The sequence below is a fragment of the Sapajus apella genome, unplaced genomic scaffold, assembly GCF_009761245.1.
Source record: "Sapajus apella isolate SASKATOON/1434 unplaced genomic scaffold, GSC_monkey_1.0 scaffold39, whole genome shotgun sequence".
Taxonomy (NCBI): Eukaryota; Metazoa; Chordata; class Mammalia; order Primates; family Cebidae; genus Sapajus; species Sapajus apella.
In genome coordinates this window covers 19,003,229-19,022,684 of record NW_022436979.1, presented here as the reverse complement: position 1 = coordinate 19,022,684, position 19,456 = coordinate 19,003,229, and the positions used below count along the sequence as shown (strand labels likewise).

The 19,456-nt window shown below is 40.1% G+C and overlaps 1 protein-coding gene across 50 annotated transcripts in view; it reads left to right on the top strand.

Annotated features, from left to right (window-relative positions):
* SORBS2 (sorbin and SH3 domain containing 2) overlaps positions 1 to 19,456 on the top strand; it is a 232,235-nt gene that overhangs the window by 146,526 nt on the left and 66,253 nt on the right. For 42 of the 50 annotated variants that reach the window (XM_032298821.1, XM_032298818.1, XM_032298819.1 and 39 more), the window contains 5 exons: positions 905 to 1,077; positions 5,738 to 5,804; positions 6,652 to 6,696; positions 8,947 to 9,136; positions 12,143 to 12,257. In XM_032298821.1, coding sequence (XP_032154712.1) covers positions 905 to 1,077; positions 5,738 to 5,804; positions 6,652 to 6,696; positions 8,947 to 9,136; positions 12,143 to 12,257 — 590 coding nt within the window. The other 8 variants (XM_032298814.1, XM_032298860.1, XM_032298855.1 and 5 more) reach the window with 6 other exon arrangements.

Sequence of the window (19,456 nt, the reverse complement as noted above, 5' to 3'; positions counted from 1 at the left end):
AATTAGCCAGGCGTGGTGGCATGTGCCTGTAGTCCCAGCTACTCAGGAGGCTGAGGTAGAAGAATTACTTGAACCCAGGAGGCAGAGGTTGTAGTGAGCTGAGATTGTGCCACTGCACTCCAGCCTAGGTGACAGAGCAAGACTCTGTCTCAAAAAAAAAAAAAAATACTAGAATACTAGAAGTTACTAAAAAACATGAAGAACTTGATAAGCCTCATCTAAATTATATCCTTAGGGCAATTTTTGTCCTCAAAGAGTAAAAAGTCATGGGTTTTGATATTTTAAGGTAAAAACGCACATATGAGTTAGTACCAATAATTTTAAAGCATTTATTTATTCATAAGCTTTCATAGACTTGGATGTGAAGATTTTTTTAAGTGATTTTTGGTTTTGCTTCATTTTTGTGAAATCACTGTTACCAACTCGACAATCATATCTTTTGTCTAGAAATACATTTCAAAACTTGTAAGTAATAGTAGTTAGCAATATCACAAGAGTAATACTAATGTAAATGACGATGTGAGGGAAATTACTAAACTTGTCTGAGCTCCTGCCCCTCACCATAAAACCAGTCTTGCTCCTTCTATCCTGCCCTCCCTCAAGATTACTGAAAGGATAAGAGGAGATCATGTATTTACCCTACTTACTAACACAGAGGCTTCTGCACAGTCCTTTAGCAAATGCCATCCTTCCCGCAGCCTTCTTCATAAAATGGAGAGGCCGTTGTTGGTATGTTCCCTGCACACCTACACAATTTCCACTGGCTCAAATGGAGAGTGAATGACTTAAAAGAGATAGTGATGGAAAATGGACTCTGTTACAGTTGGCATAAATATGCAACAAGACACTGTTAATTTATGATTGTGCATCAAATACATTCCATGTTACCAAATTTTCTGCACAGATTCCGCAGAGACATATCCCCAGCATGCACAGTCTCTGGACGGGACCAGCACCAGCTCTATCCCACTGTACCGATCCTCAGAGGAAGAGAAGAGAGTGACGGTCATCAAAGCCCCGCATTACCCAGGGATCGGGCCCGTGGATGAATCCGGAATCCCCACAGCAATTAGAACGGTAGGAAATGCCAGCATGTGCGTCTGTCTGGGGCTGTGCAGGGACTCCACAAAGGACGGATTGTCCATGGCTTTGTGCATTCCTAGGGTCTTATATAATGAGGATTGCCCTCTGTGCCATCCGAGTTCTCATGAATGTTATGCTGTGTGTGGCAGAGAAAGAAAGCTGTCGATGGAAGAGAATTACACAATCTGTTTTTCCATTTGAATGAAAAATCATGAACACTGTGATTTTGTTAAAGGATAAAACTGTGTTGTGTAGTTTGTTTTTTGGTTGTTGTTGTTGTTTTTTTTTTTCATCTACCTTTTACCAAGGAGGCTTAGGGCCATAGAGAGGAAAGAGAAGGAACAAGACAAGGGAAATTCTTTGGCTGCCTTGAATTCCCATGTGGGTTGCAAATAAACCAGTGATGTATTCCTTTCTTGAAATGGATGTGTGTTAACGCCTGGAGATTGGGAGCTGTGATTTGGGAGTTGGGAGGTGAGAGGATTGGAGCAAGGGGAGTTAATGTCATAGAAAGGAAAAGCTGTCTGAAGAAAAATACACATTTCAGTGTCCCTCTTCAGCTGTGCCTGCTGAGAGCCCTCCTGGGATGATAAGTGAAAGTGTTCGGATTTTTTTTTTAAGTTTTTAAACTCTGCCAAAGCATTGCTCAGTGTCTGGGCAGCCCCTTCTGGCAAAACGCAGCAGTAGCAGAGGCAGCTTCTGAGAGCCTGGGCAGGCAGCGGCTAGCTGCCCAGGTCCACTGGAACAGAAGGCTTGTGCCAGCCGGGAGAAGGGAGCCAGGGACAGCATGAGAGCAGCAACACGTTTGCAGGTGAAGCTGGGGGCTCTGCGGGGAGGGAGCACCGTCTGTTCATACTTTTCAGCAAGACCCATGTAAAGCTGGGGTGTGGCCAAGAGCTGATCCCCAAAATGCAGACCTGGGCAGCCAAGACAATAAGGGGTAGAGGCAAAGAATGGGAAAGAGTTGAGGGGAAAAAAGCTGTGGTAAGATTGGAAACAGTCAAAAAGAACTAACGATAAAGGGTGGGGATTTTCTTCTGTCCTCAACTTTACATTTTTATTCGGGAATTATGTATTTTATATACAGAGAGAGGAGTTTAAAATGCATTATTCTCAGCATCTGTATTCCATCTGAAAGCCAAAAAGTGAATCTGTACAGCAGTTACTGGAGCTTTAGACTCTCATTAGATTGTAGGAATGTTGAATGTGGCTAATTATGACGGTCTAATAGTCTGTCTTGAAACTGACGATTGCCATATTATGTCGAAGAAAAAGTTCAGGGATTATGACCAATATTCTTCATTTTATGACGATTACATGTTTCGGGTGATGATGTTTTCTTATTCATTTCTCTTCTAAGAGTTCTGGCTCAAAATGGTTAAATCTGAAACTTTCTCCTAATTATTTAGGGATAGAGAGTCAGACAGGTATGGTGTCACTGGTTTTGTGTAATTGACACTTGAGGCACAGTATAGACAAAATTAAGAAAGCCCAGATTCTGTGTAGTTATAGAATCTGTCTGAGAGGATTTTATTAAAGATATCTGAGTATGTTTTTAGATCAATAAATGATACATAATAGACATGCAAACCTGGCCCACATTTTCATCCATTAAAAGACATAATTTCCTTAACTAACAAGGCCTTGCTCAGTTAGTTTCAAAAGGAAAAACTGAGATGCTAGAGATGGTTGATGAAAGTTAAGTCATCTTAAAATTTTTAAAATGTTTACTGCCAAATCAAAAGCATGCTTGGGTATGCATAAGCAAACACACTAAACATTTTAATGCTAGTTCCCCTTCTATAAAATAGAAAATACAATTTAAGCAATGCAGAAGTTTCTTGTAAGGAACGTTAATTTTTATGTACATCTGTCTTCTTACTTAGACCTTTAAATCTTTACAAAGAAGGTACAGGTCTGCGAGGACTCTCATCTTACGCTGACTATACAGAGCACATCCCCAAGTATAGATGTGTTTACAAATGTCAAGTCAGGCTGTCTCTGAGCCACTGCAGGCCAAGACTCTCCGAGGCTGTTTTTCTTTCTCATGTGTGTAGAAAGTAATGATGATCAGATTCAGTGTAATCACCAGTGGTGATACTGTTGCAATGTACCATGGTGTGGTATCATTTTAGACAGCCAGCCTATACTTAGGAAGCAGAATTTTGTAAAGTCATCCAGAAACTCTAGAAAGCCAAGAGTCAACAAACGGTACTTTTGAGCTATTTTAATGAAGGGAGCAGCCCTCCAGATTGCCTCGCTCCTGTGACCTGGGACACCTACGTGAGCCTTTCCCTGCCATTCTTCAAAACAACAACAAAAATCACCAGGGCTCAGCTCCCATGAGATTGTGTCATTAAGGCCAGCTAGTTAAGTGAAATACAAGATTCTTTTCTTCTACTTCCAATGTAACCCTTGTTGGGGTATTTTCAAAACTGAAAAGGAGAAAAAGTGTACAGTGACTACTGTATACTGCTATTTAGAAAATATGCCTGTTTTTCTTTTTTGAAATCTCTGCGTGTTAAATCAGTGTAGAGTTCGGAAGTTTCAAAAACTATAGGAATGTAAAAAATGTAGAAAGAAAAGTGCATAGTGAATTGCTAGTCGCTGTTTTTCATGCAAAATGATTTTACATGCAAAAGTAAACTTCCTGAAATTTGAGTAGACTTCTATTTTCTTATTCTCAATCTTAGGCATAGCAGCCTCCATGATGGCATTTACAAAAGGAACTTTAAATGCTTCAAGTGCTTCTTTTACAAAGGGACGTAGAGTTTTAGTATTTTATTTTGCCAACTTCATAGTTCCCCCTGCCAACAGGGCATTTCCTGGCATCTCTGTGCTCACCATATAAAGCTAGCAGATGGCAGAACTGTGAGATCCCACCTGATACAGGCCCTCCAGCAAGTGAAGAAAAAACTCCCCCTGTCTGTCAAGATGCATTGCCATATACAGTGGTGGAACTGACTTAGTAGCCTTCCTTACTGCCACTGGTGTGTCTAGGAATACAATTTTGCATAACATTACGTTGTATTTTCTGTGGCTTTAGTACTATAAAGGAAAGGAGGTTTAATGAAAGAGAAATCAGTCCTTTATAAAAATAAACTTCCTTGAAAGATACATGTTTACCTACTTTGTTTGAACAAATAATAGACTCTTGCTTCATCACTGCAATCCCTCCCACCATTTCCCATCCTTTGATTGAATGTTCAATCAATAATCTCAACTCTTCCATGTGAGAATGAAGAGCTGACTCACAACAAAGTCAAGTGGCCCTTAATCGGTATTTCGGGTGATTTTCAGAATAACATATTCCCAGAGGTCAAAAGAAATTTAGATATAGCACAAAACCCTTAATGTCCAAATGAAAAACGCAGTGACCACATTTCTGGGGAAAAAAGATCAGGCAATAAAATCTAAACCAAAGCTCGGTCTAGTAAGTATAGGAATATTTTTGTATCAGTCCTAACAGAATTTTTTAAATCAAGAGAGCTGTCTTGGAAAGTTTGGTATATTTAGTTACTATAAGCAGGATGGTCAAGTTTGTTGCCCAGGTGGCTCTCAGAAATCCGGGGTAAGATCTGGCCAAGCAAAATCTGTGACTATGATTATAAAAGCATGTGTCTACTTTTACAGGTATCAGAAAGGCAGAGTTCCATCCAATAAGCTATATTCATTCATTATTTCATTCTACAAATATTTGAGGTTCCCCCATGTTATTATTTATTGAGTAGTTATTATATTCCCGGCATTACGCTAGGCCCTGTGTATACATTGTCTCATTCAATTTCCACAACCATCCTATGACTTAGATATAATTATGTCGTAGAGAGGAGAAAACTGAGACTCAAGAAGGTGACATGACTTGCCCAAATTTATATTGCTAGGGTGTATTAAGCAGCAATTTAAGGAACCAGGATTTGAATCTTGGTTCAAGATTCCACATTAATTTCATCTTTCCACTACAACCTACTGTTCCCATCACGTCCGAAGCCTGGATGCATAAGGAATTGTACTCTCAAGGAACTTACCATTTCAGCCGAGCAAATGTTATATACACTCTATTATCATATTAAAATGTTTGAAGCAATAGCTACATTCTTAAATTTTCTCTAAGACTCTGGGATGCCTACTACCATCCTGTATTTTAGTAACTTGGACTAGTGAGTAGCAAATTGATTTCTCTAGATCCACGCTGACCAGAATACAATATGAATCAAAAATATTCCTCAGTTAGTTCTGAATACACGGTCTTGACAGAACATTCAATAAAAAGCATCTAAGGATAATGATCATTATCACCAAAAGGAGTTAAGCAAATTATTACAACAGTCACTTTTATTAAGTGATCTTTACATAAATATATGTGTGCCAATATCAACTGTCTAGTTCTGGGCATAGCTACAATTTGAAAAAATAAAACCATAGCATGTAATATTCCAATTCAGCCTAAATTCAAACACAAGGTAATATATTTACAAACTGCAAACATAACTAAATAAATTGCTGAAATTGTCACGAAGTCATAGTAGAGTCAGAACATTTTGTCAGAGAATAGAACTCTGTTATGAAGAAGATAAAACAGAGAAGTGAAAACGCTGAGAAGCGGTGCTGATTTGAAGCAGCCTGTAACTACTGGACGCTGTGTTTATTACAGACGGTCGACCGGCCAAAGGACTGGTACAAGACGATGTTTAAGCAGATTCACATGGTGCACAAGCCGGGTATGTCTGCTGCTCTGCTTTCCGATCAGGTCCCTGTGGGTTGAAGGGTGTACGCTCCTCTTTTGCTTAGGTTTCATTCACACAAAATGTCAAGACCCCAGCAAACTCCGTGGCCCCTTCCTTTTCGACATGCCTCCTGTTCTCCTTCTATCACCCCTCCAATGGCAGCTCCTGTGCCTCTGCCTCCCCGCTGAGCTGCCAAGAAGCCTCCCCATGGAGGACAACCAGGCACGCTGGCCTCAGCCCTCCATCCTCCCCTGTCCGCAGTCTAAATCGGTGTGTTGCCTGGGTAAACAGACACAGTGTTCCTCTGCCCGCCCCTGTCTGCTCTCATCAAGAGAATCCCTCTGAGCAGGTCTGACCGAGCCTGCGCCGTAGACAGGAGAGCACCAAAGCACTTAGTAAAGGAAATTCAGAATCCAGAGTAGAGGGGGTTCTAGGGAAGCAAGGACAAGGGCCTGACTTTGCAAGCTCTGAAGAGGGCAGCAAGGCGGATGTGTTATAGACAAAAAAGGGCAGTTTGCGGAGGCCTGTGGTGGCATGCACCTGTAGTCCCAGCTACTCAGGAGGCTAAGGTGGGAGCATCGATGGAGCCCAGGAGTTGGAGGCTGCAGTAAGCAATGATCACACCACTGCACTCCAGACTGGACGACAGATAAGACTGTGTCTCTAAAAAAAAAAGAAAAAAAGAAAAGAAAAGAAAGAAAAGTAAAGTAAAAGTGGCATTATGAACTAGGAAAAATACATTGCTTTTCTAACAAATTTCTGTTGTTTCTCTGAAGTTCTGCTGTCTCATTATGCCATGGTGACGATCTGTATTACCATATATTTATGTTTCATTTTCCAGATGATGACACAGACATGTATAATACCCCTTACACATATAATGCAGGTAGGATGGGTTCCCTTGCATGCAATGACTATTTTGTGTTCAGCGATGCTGGGAAGAACTGCACGCTTCTTTTACCCTTCTGTTTGAGCACGTGTTTTCGGTCCATGTATCAGGAGGACGATTGCTTTTCTTTTCTCAGAGCTTCCTTAACAAAAGGATTGACTTTTTTCATGGAAATGAGAACTAATACTGGCTCATCTCATTCATTCCCACTGTTGGTTTATTCTCAGCTTCAGGAATGTTTAACCAAAGTGTGAAGGACAGCCTGAAAGGACACACTGTAACCCAGGGTACAAAGTAAGATAAAGATCTTTTATCAGCAGAGAGAAAGATTGCAATTGTGTAAGATCTTTCAGATACACTTCACAAAAAAACAAGTCAAGCAAAGTATTCGGTGACCTTGTCCCTGCTTTTTGCTCTAAAATGCAACCATTCATTGAAAGATTTTTAAAATCCCCCTTGGCGGGGCGACTTTTCTGACTCAGAATTGCCAGTGGTCATAATAGAATGACTTCAGTTCCAGGCATTGCCACTTGGATTGGCGTGCATTGGTATCCGGTTCAGAGGTCTGCAGGCTGGAGGGAGGGACCCCTGAGAAATGTTTTCCCCTTCCTCACTTTCTCCTGATTGTTGCCTCGGGATTCTACCCAGGCCTCCCTCAGTCCCTGCCCAGCCAGGGTCTCAGGACAGGTGCACAACTATTTTTTTTCTTCTTTCTTTATTTTATTTGACTGCTCCCCTCCCCTTCAGCAGCTGCAACTTCACTTGGGGTCCCCTGGCCAGCCTGGGGTCACATGATCCTCCCCGTTCTGCATACCCGGAGACCACACTCAGGCCCTTTAACTATTTGGAAGTGTGCTCCTATCTCCAAAGACAGATAGATAGAGGGAAACGCAGTAGAAGAATCTCAGCAAGCCCTCTGGGTTTAGGTCTTGGCTCCCCCCAGTGACAGCCTGAGGCCCTCAAAGAAGTTTCCCTTAACTTTCATCCCTGCTCCCACACACGCCAACCTCACCTATTTAGCTCAAAAGTTCAAGTCCAGCTTTTGAATCCAAGCCAAGCTGTCAGTGTAGACGTTGTCTCCTTTTATTTGCTGTGGAAACTTGCATGAACTTTCAGGAGAAGCAAACGAGTACAAATCGAATTGGCCCGAATGATTGGGTTGTGGGAAATTTAGAATTTTTATAACTGTTTTAATATCGAGATTTGTGTCACATTAGTAATGAGTGAAGGGAACGGCAGTGACGTCTTACTTTGTAGAGCCCTACAAGCTGAGCGTGTGATCAGCAGACGAGTCAACTGCAGCTAGTCTCTTTTGCTGTCTACGAACTGGGCATCCCATGCCTAACATCTTGTATTTTTCTGCCGTTTTTTCTATACGTCCCTGCCCTGTTCTTGCCCTGCCCACCCAAACTAATTCTTCAGGGCTGACTCTGAATGCATGGGTTTCATAATATCTTCTCTGGGCAGTCTACCACCTACTAACATCCTTTAATTCTTAATATGTATTTTCCTCATTTGGTCTTTATTCTACGTTACCAATTATTTTCCATCATAGTTCTATTTGTGTCTGATTTCCCAGGCGCACTCTAAGCGCCTGAGGACTAATGCTTCCCTGCACCTCGCACAGCCCTTTATAAACACAACTGTGTGCAATATTTTATTTGACAATCAGCATGTCAATTTTCATATGTAAATCAGGGGTTTTAAAGTATTAGAAGGTGTTTGGAAACAGTTCTATTTTTGATCTTTCCCTGAAACCTTAACTATGTTATCAGTGTATACAATTGAAGAGAAAATTTGCTGAGTACTTATAAGTTTATTCCTAGTACCAGTCTGAATTATTACTAATTCTGAAACAATTGACAAAGATTTACTGTAATCAGGGCTTAGGTACAGAATAAACTTGTAATTAATAAATTAACAGATAATTGTAAATTAATAATATTAATTAAGAAACTACCTTCTAATGAATGTATTATGAATATGCTTATTGATAATTTAATTGACAAAGATTTACTCTAATCAGGGCTTATGTACAGAATAAATCTGTAATTAATAAATTAATAGACATTAGTAAATTAATAATAAATTAATAAGAAACTACCTTCTAAAGTATGCATTATGAATATGCTTATTGATAATTTCTATGCAATCGTTGGCTATTTTGAGGGAGCAGATAATTTAAGGCATTTTTTAAGACGTTGTTTGCTTCTGTTTTTTGTCTGCTCTTGTTTTCTGTCATGATAGGTCTGTACAACCCACCGTACAGTGCTCAGTCACACCCTGCTGCAAAGACCCAAACCTACAGACCTCTTTCCAAAAGCCACTCCGACAACAGCACACATGCCTTTAAGGATGCGTCCTCCCCAGGGCCTCCCCCTCATGTTCCCCCGCCAGTCCCACCGCCTCGACCAAGGGATCGGTCTTCAACAGAAAAGTAAGGCATTTCCCCCCAGAGTGCCTATGTCTAGCTTAGGGTAAAAATAAGGCTACATGACATTCGGTAAAGAATCAGTGCACATGTCACAGAGAAAGCTATGTATAATCTTGTTGGTCCATACATACACCATATTGACCTCCTCTACTGGGATTGTAGCAAATGTTTTTTTGTTTTTTTGTTTTTGAGACAGAGTCTCACTCTGTCACCCAGGCTGGAGTGCAGTGGCGAAATCTTGGCTCACTGCAACCTCCGCCTCCCAGGTTCAAGCGATTCTCCTGCCTCGGCCTCCCGAGTAGCTGGGACTACAGGTGCACGCTGCCACACCTGGCTAACTTTTTGTATTTTTAGTAGATATGGGATTTCACTGTGTTAGCCAAGATGGTCTCGATCTCCTGACCTCATGATCTACCCGCCTTGACCTCCCAAAGTGCTGGGATTACAGGCATGAGCCACCGCACGGGGCCATTAGCAAATGTTTTCACTGTCTTATTTCATGATACTGAAGTGCCCTAAATTAGACTTGAAGTAACATGGGCACCTTTTCTGCTTTTTGATCAATATATACATAAAAGAGACAAGTAAATAGAAGTAATTGACATGTACAACCTTTGGTATACCAGGTAAAGGGCTATGCAGTTAATTTTCTGTTTCTCCAGGTCTATTAATAAGATACATTTTTGAAAGCAGGGAAAGTTACTCATAAATCGTAATGAGGCATTAGCTAACAAATGTCTGTGACTTGGTTCTACCAGTTTTTCAAGCTAATACAAGTTTTCATTTCTCCACTGAAATATTTTTATACAAACTAGCCATATGAAAATAAAAATTTATAAATACATTTTTATTGGATCATTTTTATTGGGATTATGACTACTTCTTCTACTTATAGGTAACCTTTGTTGAATACTCATTATGAGCCAAACACTATGCTAAGCACTTTTTCTGTATCATATCATTTGATTCTGAGAACAACCCAGTGAGATATGTTCTATTTTAGAGAGGAAGAAACTGCAGTTTAGAAAATTGAAGGAACTTACTCAGCTCATACAGCTAGTATGCTCAAGCCAGGGTCCAAGCTCAGCTCTGATTAAATCCAAAGCCTATGTATCCTAGCAATTAATAAATAAGAATATAAAAAATATTCCTATCATACCCATTCCAGAAAAATTGTATTCAACACCCTATTGTACCATTAAGAATAATTGATGATCCAGCCAGGTGTGGTGGCTCACGCCTGGAGTCCCAGCATTTTTTTTTTTTTTTTTGAGACAGAGTCTTGCTCTGTTGCCCAGGCTGGCGTGCAGTGGTGCAATCTCAGTTCACTACCACCTCCGCCTCCCAGGTTCAAGCAATTCTTTGCCTCAGCCACCCAAGTAGCTGGGATTACAGATGCCCACCACCACGCCTGGCTAATTTTTGTATTTTTAGTAGAGACGGGGTTTCACCATGTTGGCCAGGATGGTCTTGAACCCCTGACCTTGTGATCTACCCGCCACGGCCTCACAAAGTGCTGGGATTACAGGCATGAGCCACCGTACCCAGCCAGTCCCAGCACTTTGGGAAGCCATGGTGTGTGGATTGCTTGAGGCCAGGAGTTCGAGAGTAGCCTGGCCAATATGGCAAAATCCCATCTCTACTAAATAAATAAATAAATAGAAATTATATAATAGAGTAATTGATTATCATATAGCGTACAGCATTCCACCAAAACACACACATCATGTGTGAATGGGGTTCTCACTTTAATACGAGCCTCCTCAGGATGAATTATGTGAGGTCTTAAAATTGAGAAACAGTTTCTAGACATAAATTGTTATCTTTGTCATCAAAAAAGAACCAAAATTAACGTTTTGATTTAAAGATATTACCTGTCTGATGCATTTTGTTAAAATTAAATATCTCATTATGATAATCCCTTAAAAATTCTATATGGCTTTCATGTGTATTGTCTCATGTGATGCTCAAAACTCCTCTGCAAGGAAGAACAACACATTATTGCTATCTGTGTTTTACACAAGTGGAAAAAACGAAGACTGAGAAAGGTTAAGGGGTCTTGCTTCATGTTACTCATGAATTTAGTAGAAAGCTAGGACTTGCCCCTAATTCAGTGTCTATTTCCAACATGCCATGGAGCCAGAATTTCATTCCATTCCATGGAATCAGAATTACCCCAGTCTACAGTCAGAAAAGCTTTGCTCCTAAAAATCATGGCCCCTGGGAGGCTGAGGAGAGAGGATGGCTTGAGCCCAGGAGTTTGAGTCTGCAGTGAGCTATGATCACACCACTGCACTCCAGCCTGGGCAACAGAGAGAGACTCTGCCTCTTAAAAAAAATAAAATAATTTTTAAAGACCCAAAAGTAGCCTTCTTCTTTAGCCCAGCAACCTAGAAAAGCTTAATTTTGTGAAATCCTTTGAAGCTTTACTTTGTAAGCCCTCTGACAACCTCTTGAAAGATATTCCTTGGGTGGAAAGTTCTGGTTCCTATGAGCGAGATGTTTGACTCTGGTTTTTCAAGGCTCACACCAAAAGATGACCTCCTGTCCCACACTGCTTGCTTTGGTGCGTGCCAATCCACATGACACTTCTGTACTCTTCCCAGACAAACAGTGACGCCACTTGCAAGAAATAAGATCAAACATGGTGTGTGCATTACTCCTTGTCACTTTGGATCAAAGATCACAAAGGTCACAAAATGGTGGGTTAAACGCACGTAGTTCAGCAGAGCTTACTGCCACCTATTTGGAGCACAAACATACACAGCTGCCATTAGTGACCCAGAGGCTCACTCACAGGTCACTCTCTGCACATCTACAAACCCCTCGTGTGAGTTTTTGAGCCACTGGGAGGACATGTGGTATTTTTCACAGATTAACTTTTTATCCTGAGGGATTTTTTTGTAAGCTATGCTAAAAGTAACTTTGCAAACAGATAACAACTGGTATTACACAATTGCTTTAAGCAAAAAGGATTATTTTAATGTGTGATTTCTTGTTTATTTCTAGGCATGACTGGGATCCTCCAGACAGAAAAGTGGACACAAGGAAATTTCGGTCTGAGCCAAGGAGTATTTTTGAATATGAACCTGGCAAGTCATCAATCCTGCAGCATGAAAGACCAGTAAGCACTTGTCATTAAACAGAATGCCAGCTCGCTAGGCTCCCAGGGTAACCAAATAAACCTGAATTTCAGATCCGTTAGCAATTTTTGTCACAAAGGTAATGTATCTATTTGTCATTAGTTAGAAATCATGTTTATTTTGTATCATGATTTGTACATCTCATCTCAGAATTGAAAGATAAACATTCTAATATATTGTCTTTACTGACCAAATATTTTTGTGTGTGCACGCATGTGTGTATTAATATATATACACATGTAGTTGTGTATACATACACATATATACACATGTATATATATGTATATCTATATATATACACACATATACATATATATTTATATGCAAGATTCATTTGCATGTAACTATAACTGCCTAATCATTAACCAGAGTTTAACTTTTAAAAACATTCATAAATACAATACTTAATTGCTATCATAGCTTGCTAATAAGAAAAGTCATTAATGAGTTCAATGAGTGTAAGGAATGCTATCACGATTAGGCTGGGGATAATAAGTAGGAGAAAGTTAATTACAGACATATTGTTAAGAAGAGGAGTTGAACCTCTGATTATGAAACTTAAAACTTTATAATCTCCCCGATACACATGGACCCAGGCAGTTCTATCCCTGGTTTTCCATATTGGTTCTTTAATATTTCTTTGGATGAAGGGGAAATTTTCCAAGTGCCCTTTTTATAACAAGTTGTTTTAATTGCTTCTTATTAAATCCCTCCTCAGGTTACCAAGCCTCAAGCTTCCTGATTGATTGTCATTCTAATGGATCAAGATTATATTTCACTTTGCAGTATTTTTTCCAATTATTTAATTATATGCAAACAAAAATGTCTCTGCACCGAAGAAGAAGCACTTGCCTCCTCAAAGTGCAGGCTCACACATAGGCTCTCCCTCGGCCTTCTTTGGTCTGGGTTCCCTGGTGCTCCCTTGCATGTCCTTTGCTTCCCCCCAGAAATCAGTGCCCTGAGGATCTCTTTGAAACCCCACGGTTCCTCTGCATCTCCATCCAAACCTACTGCTAGGAAAACGTTTGCAATCAATTGCAATGTACTCTTATTTTTGCTTTAAAAGAATTTCAGGTGTCAGTGAATAGGAAAAAGAGAGCTTTCTTTGTTAGCCCCTTTAAGAGTCTCCAAGAAATCACGCTCATATATAATGCAAGGCCAGCCCTGTGGTTTCACTGGCAGCCCTGGCCTCGCACACCCAACATGAGTGTCCTTGATTTAGTTGTTGAAACGCTGTATTTGTGGTTGTGTTCTGGAGAAGCACGTTGAAAGCCTTATCTTCCGATAATTCATACATGATATGTATCTAAGCCTCTTACCCTTTCTTTAAACAACTCATATCTCTTAGAGTAACAGGACTACAAAAGAAAAACTGAAAGAAAAAAAAAATCACTGATTTGCAGGCACCACTGCAAACTGCTAACCCATTTACTAGTTTCTAGGATTGAGTATCATGTTACTCTGAACTTTCCAACTCAGAATTGAGTGACACACAGGGCCACCATTGCATAAAATTAAAAATTGCTAAATTATAAATCTCAGATTTAGATGTGAATAGCAAAACATTAATGATCGTTCTAATAATGTACGGGACTCAGGATAATGAACGTTGGAATTGTATTGGAATGCTTCCGTAGCTGTGACGTCAGGAGACAGGACTGGTTTTAGATGCTTTCCCGCCAGGATGTTTCAATTATTTACTCATTCAGCAAAACTGATAGAGCACCAACTACGTGCCAGGCTTTATGTGAGGTGCACAGTGGAGAACAGGACACAGCCTCTACCTTGAGGAACTTCAAGTCTATCATTTGATATCCATGCAAGACTAGATCTGAGTCTGCAAAGGAAACAGCCTCTTCTATGGTTAAAACAAATGCACACCTAAAAAACCCTCCCTTTGCTCCCTTTAGGGTTTACACACTGACGCTTTCATTGCAGCTGAAATCCCCACATTACTCTCGTCTTTGGGTTCACAAAGACTTTAAAGCCTCCTCCAATAGCAATAACAATAATTGTAAATCTTTATTGAGCACTTACTATAAGCCAGGCTCTGTAATTAGTCATTTATGCCTATCTCATGTCAAGTTTCCAACAGCCCTATTAAGCAGACACATGGCGTTTCCATTTTACAGACGAAGAGATTGAAACACACATTAGCTCTCTGCCCCAGGGACACACAGCTGGTGGGAGCTGGAAGTACCTGGGCATCCTCACGCCTGGTTCACCTGATGACTGCTAGACAGCCACCCCGGGCGTAGCTGCGCAGGAAACACATCTAAGTGGTAGTTGTTATTTGATTCGCTTATTGGATAATTTTGCAGTATGAATTAATTTATTTATTGGCTAATTCATACTAAAGTGTACTTGGTTTGCTTTATCAGAAACTTAGGCCCTAAGCAGTTGCCACACAGGACCAGTAGCCATGAATGTGACAGAGGTTCGAGTGTGGATAGGTGTCTGCAGCCACAGGAGAAGATAAGTAGAAGGAACTTAGAAACTTAGAAGGAAATGGGAATGGCTACCTTATGGAGAAATGCAAAGAACCAAAACTTTTATCCCTCCTAAACAATTCTGGAGAGGACCAATCTTAAGCACGATGGTTGGAGCTGGCTATATGGATCACTGGGGTCAGCCTTTCCAGGATAGGATTACGTCATCATTTTTTAAAAAAATTAGTTCTAACTTCATTTCAATTCCCTCTAAATTAGAAAACAAAAAGAGCCAAGTGGGCATTGGTGGCGCAGAGACTGGCTGCGTATGGATAGAGTTGACAGGAGATTCTGGCATGTTTGAAAGACCAGCTAGAGGGTGGAGAACAGGCTTGCCGAACGAGAGTGGTGTCACAGCACACGGCCAGCACTGAGGGCTGCCAGCGTCTTATCCGTGCATTCTCATGTCTTTGGACTTCAAGATGGTTTGGGAGCATCCATTTGCTCTTTTCATTTTTAATTTTTGAAAAATATACACAACACCTGGGCAATTCTGTGCTGCTGTTTTGAATCTTTACATGGCCTCTCCATCTGCCCACTTTTCCAGAGGATCATCTTGGATGTTCCCCACCCCTCTAGTGGACTCAGTGTCTGCCCACCAGAAGGGTCCCTGCCACGCCTCTCTTCCGATCCACAGTTGTCGGTGCCTGGCTCCAGTGACAGGCACCTCATTCATTTCCCTGCCTCTCCAGTCTTGTTTCCCACCACAGTGAAGGCAATCTTGAGAAAATCTTTATAAAATCTCCAGCTCAACATTCTCTCCTGGCTCTTCACTGTCCTTTGAGCAAAATCTAAAACCCTGAGATAATTTATAGAAGGCCTGTGATTGGGCTTCGACTGACCTCTCCAGCCTCATCTCTCTTCCCACCCTCTCTGCCTCACTAGGTTCTAGCTACACACAGAACTTTCAATTCCCCTCTTGCCAGGCCTCTGGAAAGGCTGCTCTTCCCCACCAGGAAAAGCTCTCCCGACCACCTCTTTCTTCACATGGAGAATTCCATCCCATCCTCCAGGTCCGAGCACAGCCCTACTTCCCCCAGGGAATGTCCCTGATTCCTCAGCAGTAGGTTGGAGGCTCCCCAGGCTGTGTGTCCATGGCACAGGCTGTTCCTCATGAGATCTTGAGCTTCTTGAAGGCAAGGACTGTGACTGGTCCACCAGCTGTATCCCGACACCTGGCACAATGCCTGGCCTCTAGCAGGTGTTGAATGAATATGCATTCGTGGAATTTCTAAGTGAATGAATGAACACAGATTTCACCCTTGCAATCAGTGGTGAGGGACTGAATCCTTATTCTGCTGCTTATCCATGAAGCCTATACATTTCTAGTGCAAAAGGCCCAGTGGGCCTCAAAACATTCGTGGAGGAATTTGACACGCTGCTATTAGTAGCTATGACTCGCTAATTCCATGATTTCCTGGGATACAAAGGAGGCAGAGGGGGTAGTACTGTTTGAACAGAAGTCCTCCCGAGACCCTGGCAAAAAGATCTTCCTTAGGAATCAGCGGCATATGCATTTATGTTCTCTCACAGGAAAGTAAAAGTGAGGACACTTTTTTGAAGCTCATAAATACCCATTTGACTGTAAATTTAGAAATGTTGATTAATTGGGCCTAATGTTTGATCTGGAAAAGTACTTAGCAGTCACCAGGAATTTGCCTTTAGCCGACTTGAACCGTAAATCAGAACCGTATTTCTACAATTTAATTATTCCATGAGACAATCATAAAAACTCTGCTGGGATTATGTTACTAAAAACTTTACGTCCTATCTAGATTGGATATGTTTGTAGGTGATTAATGTTAATATTTTTTTAAAAAAATTAATAAAGCATTTGTTTAGGACCTCTGTATGCTTGAGAAAGTAGAAAATAATACGAAAACGTTATCTTACCCTACAATAACTAAATCTGAACGTAATAAGAAAAGCAGAAGAAAATATCATTGAAAACACTGTGCAGAGTGGAAATACAATTTAAACCCTCAATAAACTTAAGCTTCTTTATCAATCAAGATTGTCAGTCAATACAGAAGCTATAAAAATTTAAGGAGTTTTATCTGATGACCATTTAGAATTATCCCAACTAACAAAGTATATAGCATTTGTTGTGAAATCACAATAAATATAAAACACGGTAGCCAATGGCCTTAAAGCTTAAAATGGAACAAGAATAGTTTTCAAAAATGAAATAGCACCGGCCCTTCTTCCCATTTAGAACAACGTATAGAAAGCATATGCCTCGCTGAGAATACTTAGTGAAATTTCTATGACTACAAAAGTAATTAAATGCTTTTAAATTGGAGGAAACACTAAAATTTTTAAAGTCGTTAATGCTTGGTAGCTTTTAAGTAAGGATCACACGTGAGTTACAGCTGTAGCTTTTCTTAAACACGTCCTCTTGCCCTAATGACACAAAGTTAGTTTTAAGCAGAGGTTTGCTGGTTGTTGCTTTTGGGCTTTTTTCTTTAATGAAAAGAAACAAAAAAAGTCACACCAAGTTTAGAAAAATGCATTTCAGCACCTTTGCTCTTTTGTCTTTTATGAGCAATTAGAGTAAACCGTGATCATACTTCCTAAATGAGTTTCTGGGTCTTATTATTAGTACTAAGCTCAAAGGGACGTCCATGTTCCACATGGAAAGGCTGAATTCCTGAGATGCGTGATTTGTGTGTATATCCATCTGTTGACCGATCATCCGTACGTGTGTCACTAACTGTTGTGAGGCTTCTGTGTTCCTTAGCAGTGCCTCTGGGCCACCAGAGGACGTTTAATTATTGCATGACTTAAAAGATTCAATAGATCAGCCACAGCAAAGAGAAAATTCTAGTTCTGCCATTAGCACTTCCTTTAACACAACTCTGCTCAAACATGTGCCTTTTATTGCATTCCAAAGTTAATAATTACCAGCTATCATTATTTTGGGTGTTTTCTCTGCCAATTTCTACTGGCATGCTTTCTAGATAGTTGCCTTATAACTATAATTTGACTTTTTTAATCAACAAAAGCATAATTAATGGGAAATTTCCATTCTAAGGTATAATCTAAGACGGTAAATATTCTGCTTCCTTTTCCATATTCTATCATAGAGATGCATTTCTATAAGTCAGGACTTGATATATCCATTTGTTATATATTTTCTTAAGGTGGGAGTCATATCATAGAGATGTGTTTCTATAAATCAGGACTTGGTATATCCATTTGTTACATATTTCTTAAGGTGGAAGTCAAAGTGAAGTTATATAGCTAACAAGACTTATTTGTTTAGTAAATTTGCTGCCCTCTGCTGTTCATGTTTCTTAAACAGATTCGTTTCCTGTAAGAGAAGTTTCTAGCAAAACAAAATACTATTCTTGAAAGCAGAAGTTATAATAATCAATTAATAATATCATTCGGTATATAACATTAGAAACTATGAAGTTTAAAAGAGTCAGAGGTTAGTTTTCTGTAGAAGAAATAGTGTATCTCTATAAACAGAAGAAAAATTACTGGAAATTTTCTCTACTGTCAGTTACCCTAAAAATTAGCTCCAGCAAAACCATTTCATGAAATAATTATGCATCTATGATAATCTAAGTAATAACTACAGAAAAATAGTATTTCATTAAGATTAAAATCTTAATGCTGTTGCAACTATTGAATCAAATGCAAATTAAATCAAATTTTTTAATTCAACAGAAACTAGCAAATTGGTTACTAGAATATTTTGTCTCTACCAATTTCACTATTACTTCTGAGATGTAAACCAAATATAATACTGGCATAAATAACGAAAAATATCTCAAGATTTCTAGGCATTTTTGCATGTCTAATAGTAGGATGTTCTGACTTTTAGTTATTACAAAAATAACTTTATAACAATAAAGGAAAATAATATTTAAAAGAAAGAAAAAACAGTCTCAATACCAGAACACCACCGTAGTCTTTTGTGTATGTGTGCCTTTCTTTGCTGTGTTCATGCAGAGACAAGCTTTGTGATGCCATTGTAACTCCTGTACAAGTGCATGGTTACATTCTGTTTTCACTGGTTGGTATCTCATCGTAAGCATTTCCCAGAGACATTTCACAGACTTTATGATCACTACATAGTTTGGATAACTTAGACTTTTGCACTATTTTGTCACGATGCTTCCAACTTTTCTATCGTTGTCTGTAATTGCTGTTATCATCTTTTATTACAGTGTTGACACAAAATCACATCACTAAAAACACTGAGTATCATTTATTATTAAGTGTAGATTGTGTGTCATTAGCAAAACTTGTAAATGCAATGAGTCAATAAAACAGTAGAACAATGTCAAAATCATGGCTTTTGTTGGAATATGGAAGATTTTAAGCTCCCAGCACTGAAAAGGTTATATAGCATTTCTTTCACAGCCCAGATGTAGCTACTCAGTGTAAGTCCTTGAGTTTAAGAATTGTAAGCGACCGGGCGCGGTGGCTCAAGCCTGTAATCCCAGCGCTTTGGGAGGCCGAGGCGGGTGGATCACGAGGTCAAGAGATCGAGACCATCCTGGTCAACCTGGTGAAACCCCGTCTCTACTAAAACTACAAAAAATGAGCTGGGCATGGTGGCGCGTGCCTGTAATCCCAGCTACTCAGGAGGCTGAGACAGGAGAATTGCCTGAACCCAGGAGGCGGAGGTTGCGGTGAGCCGAGATCGCGCCATTGCACTCCAGCCTGGGCAACAAGAG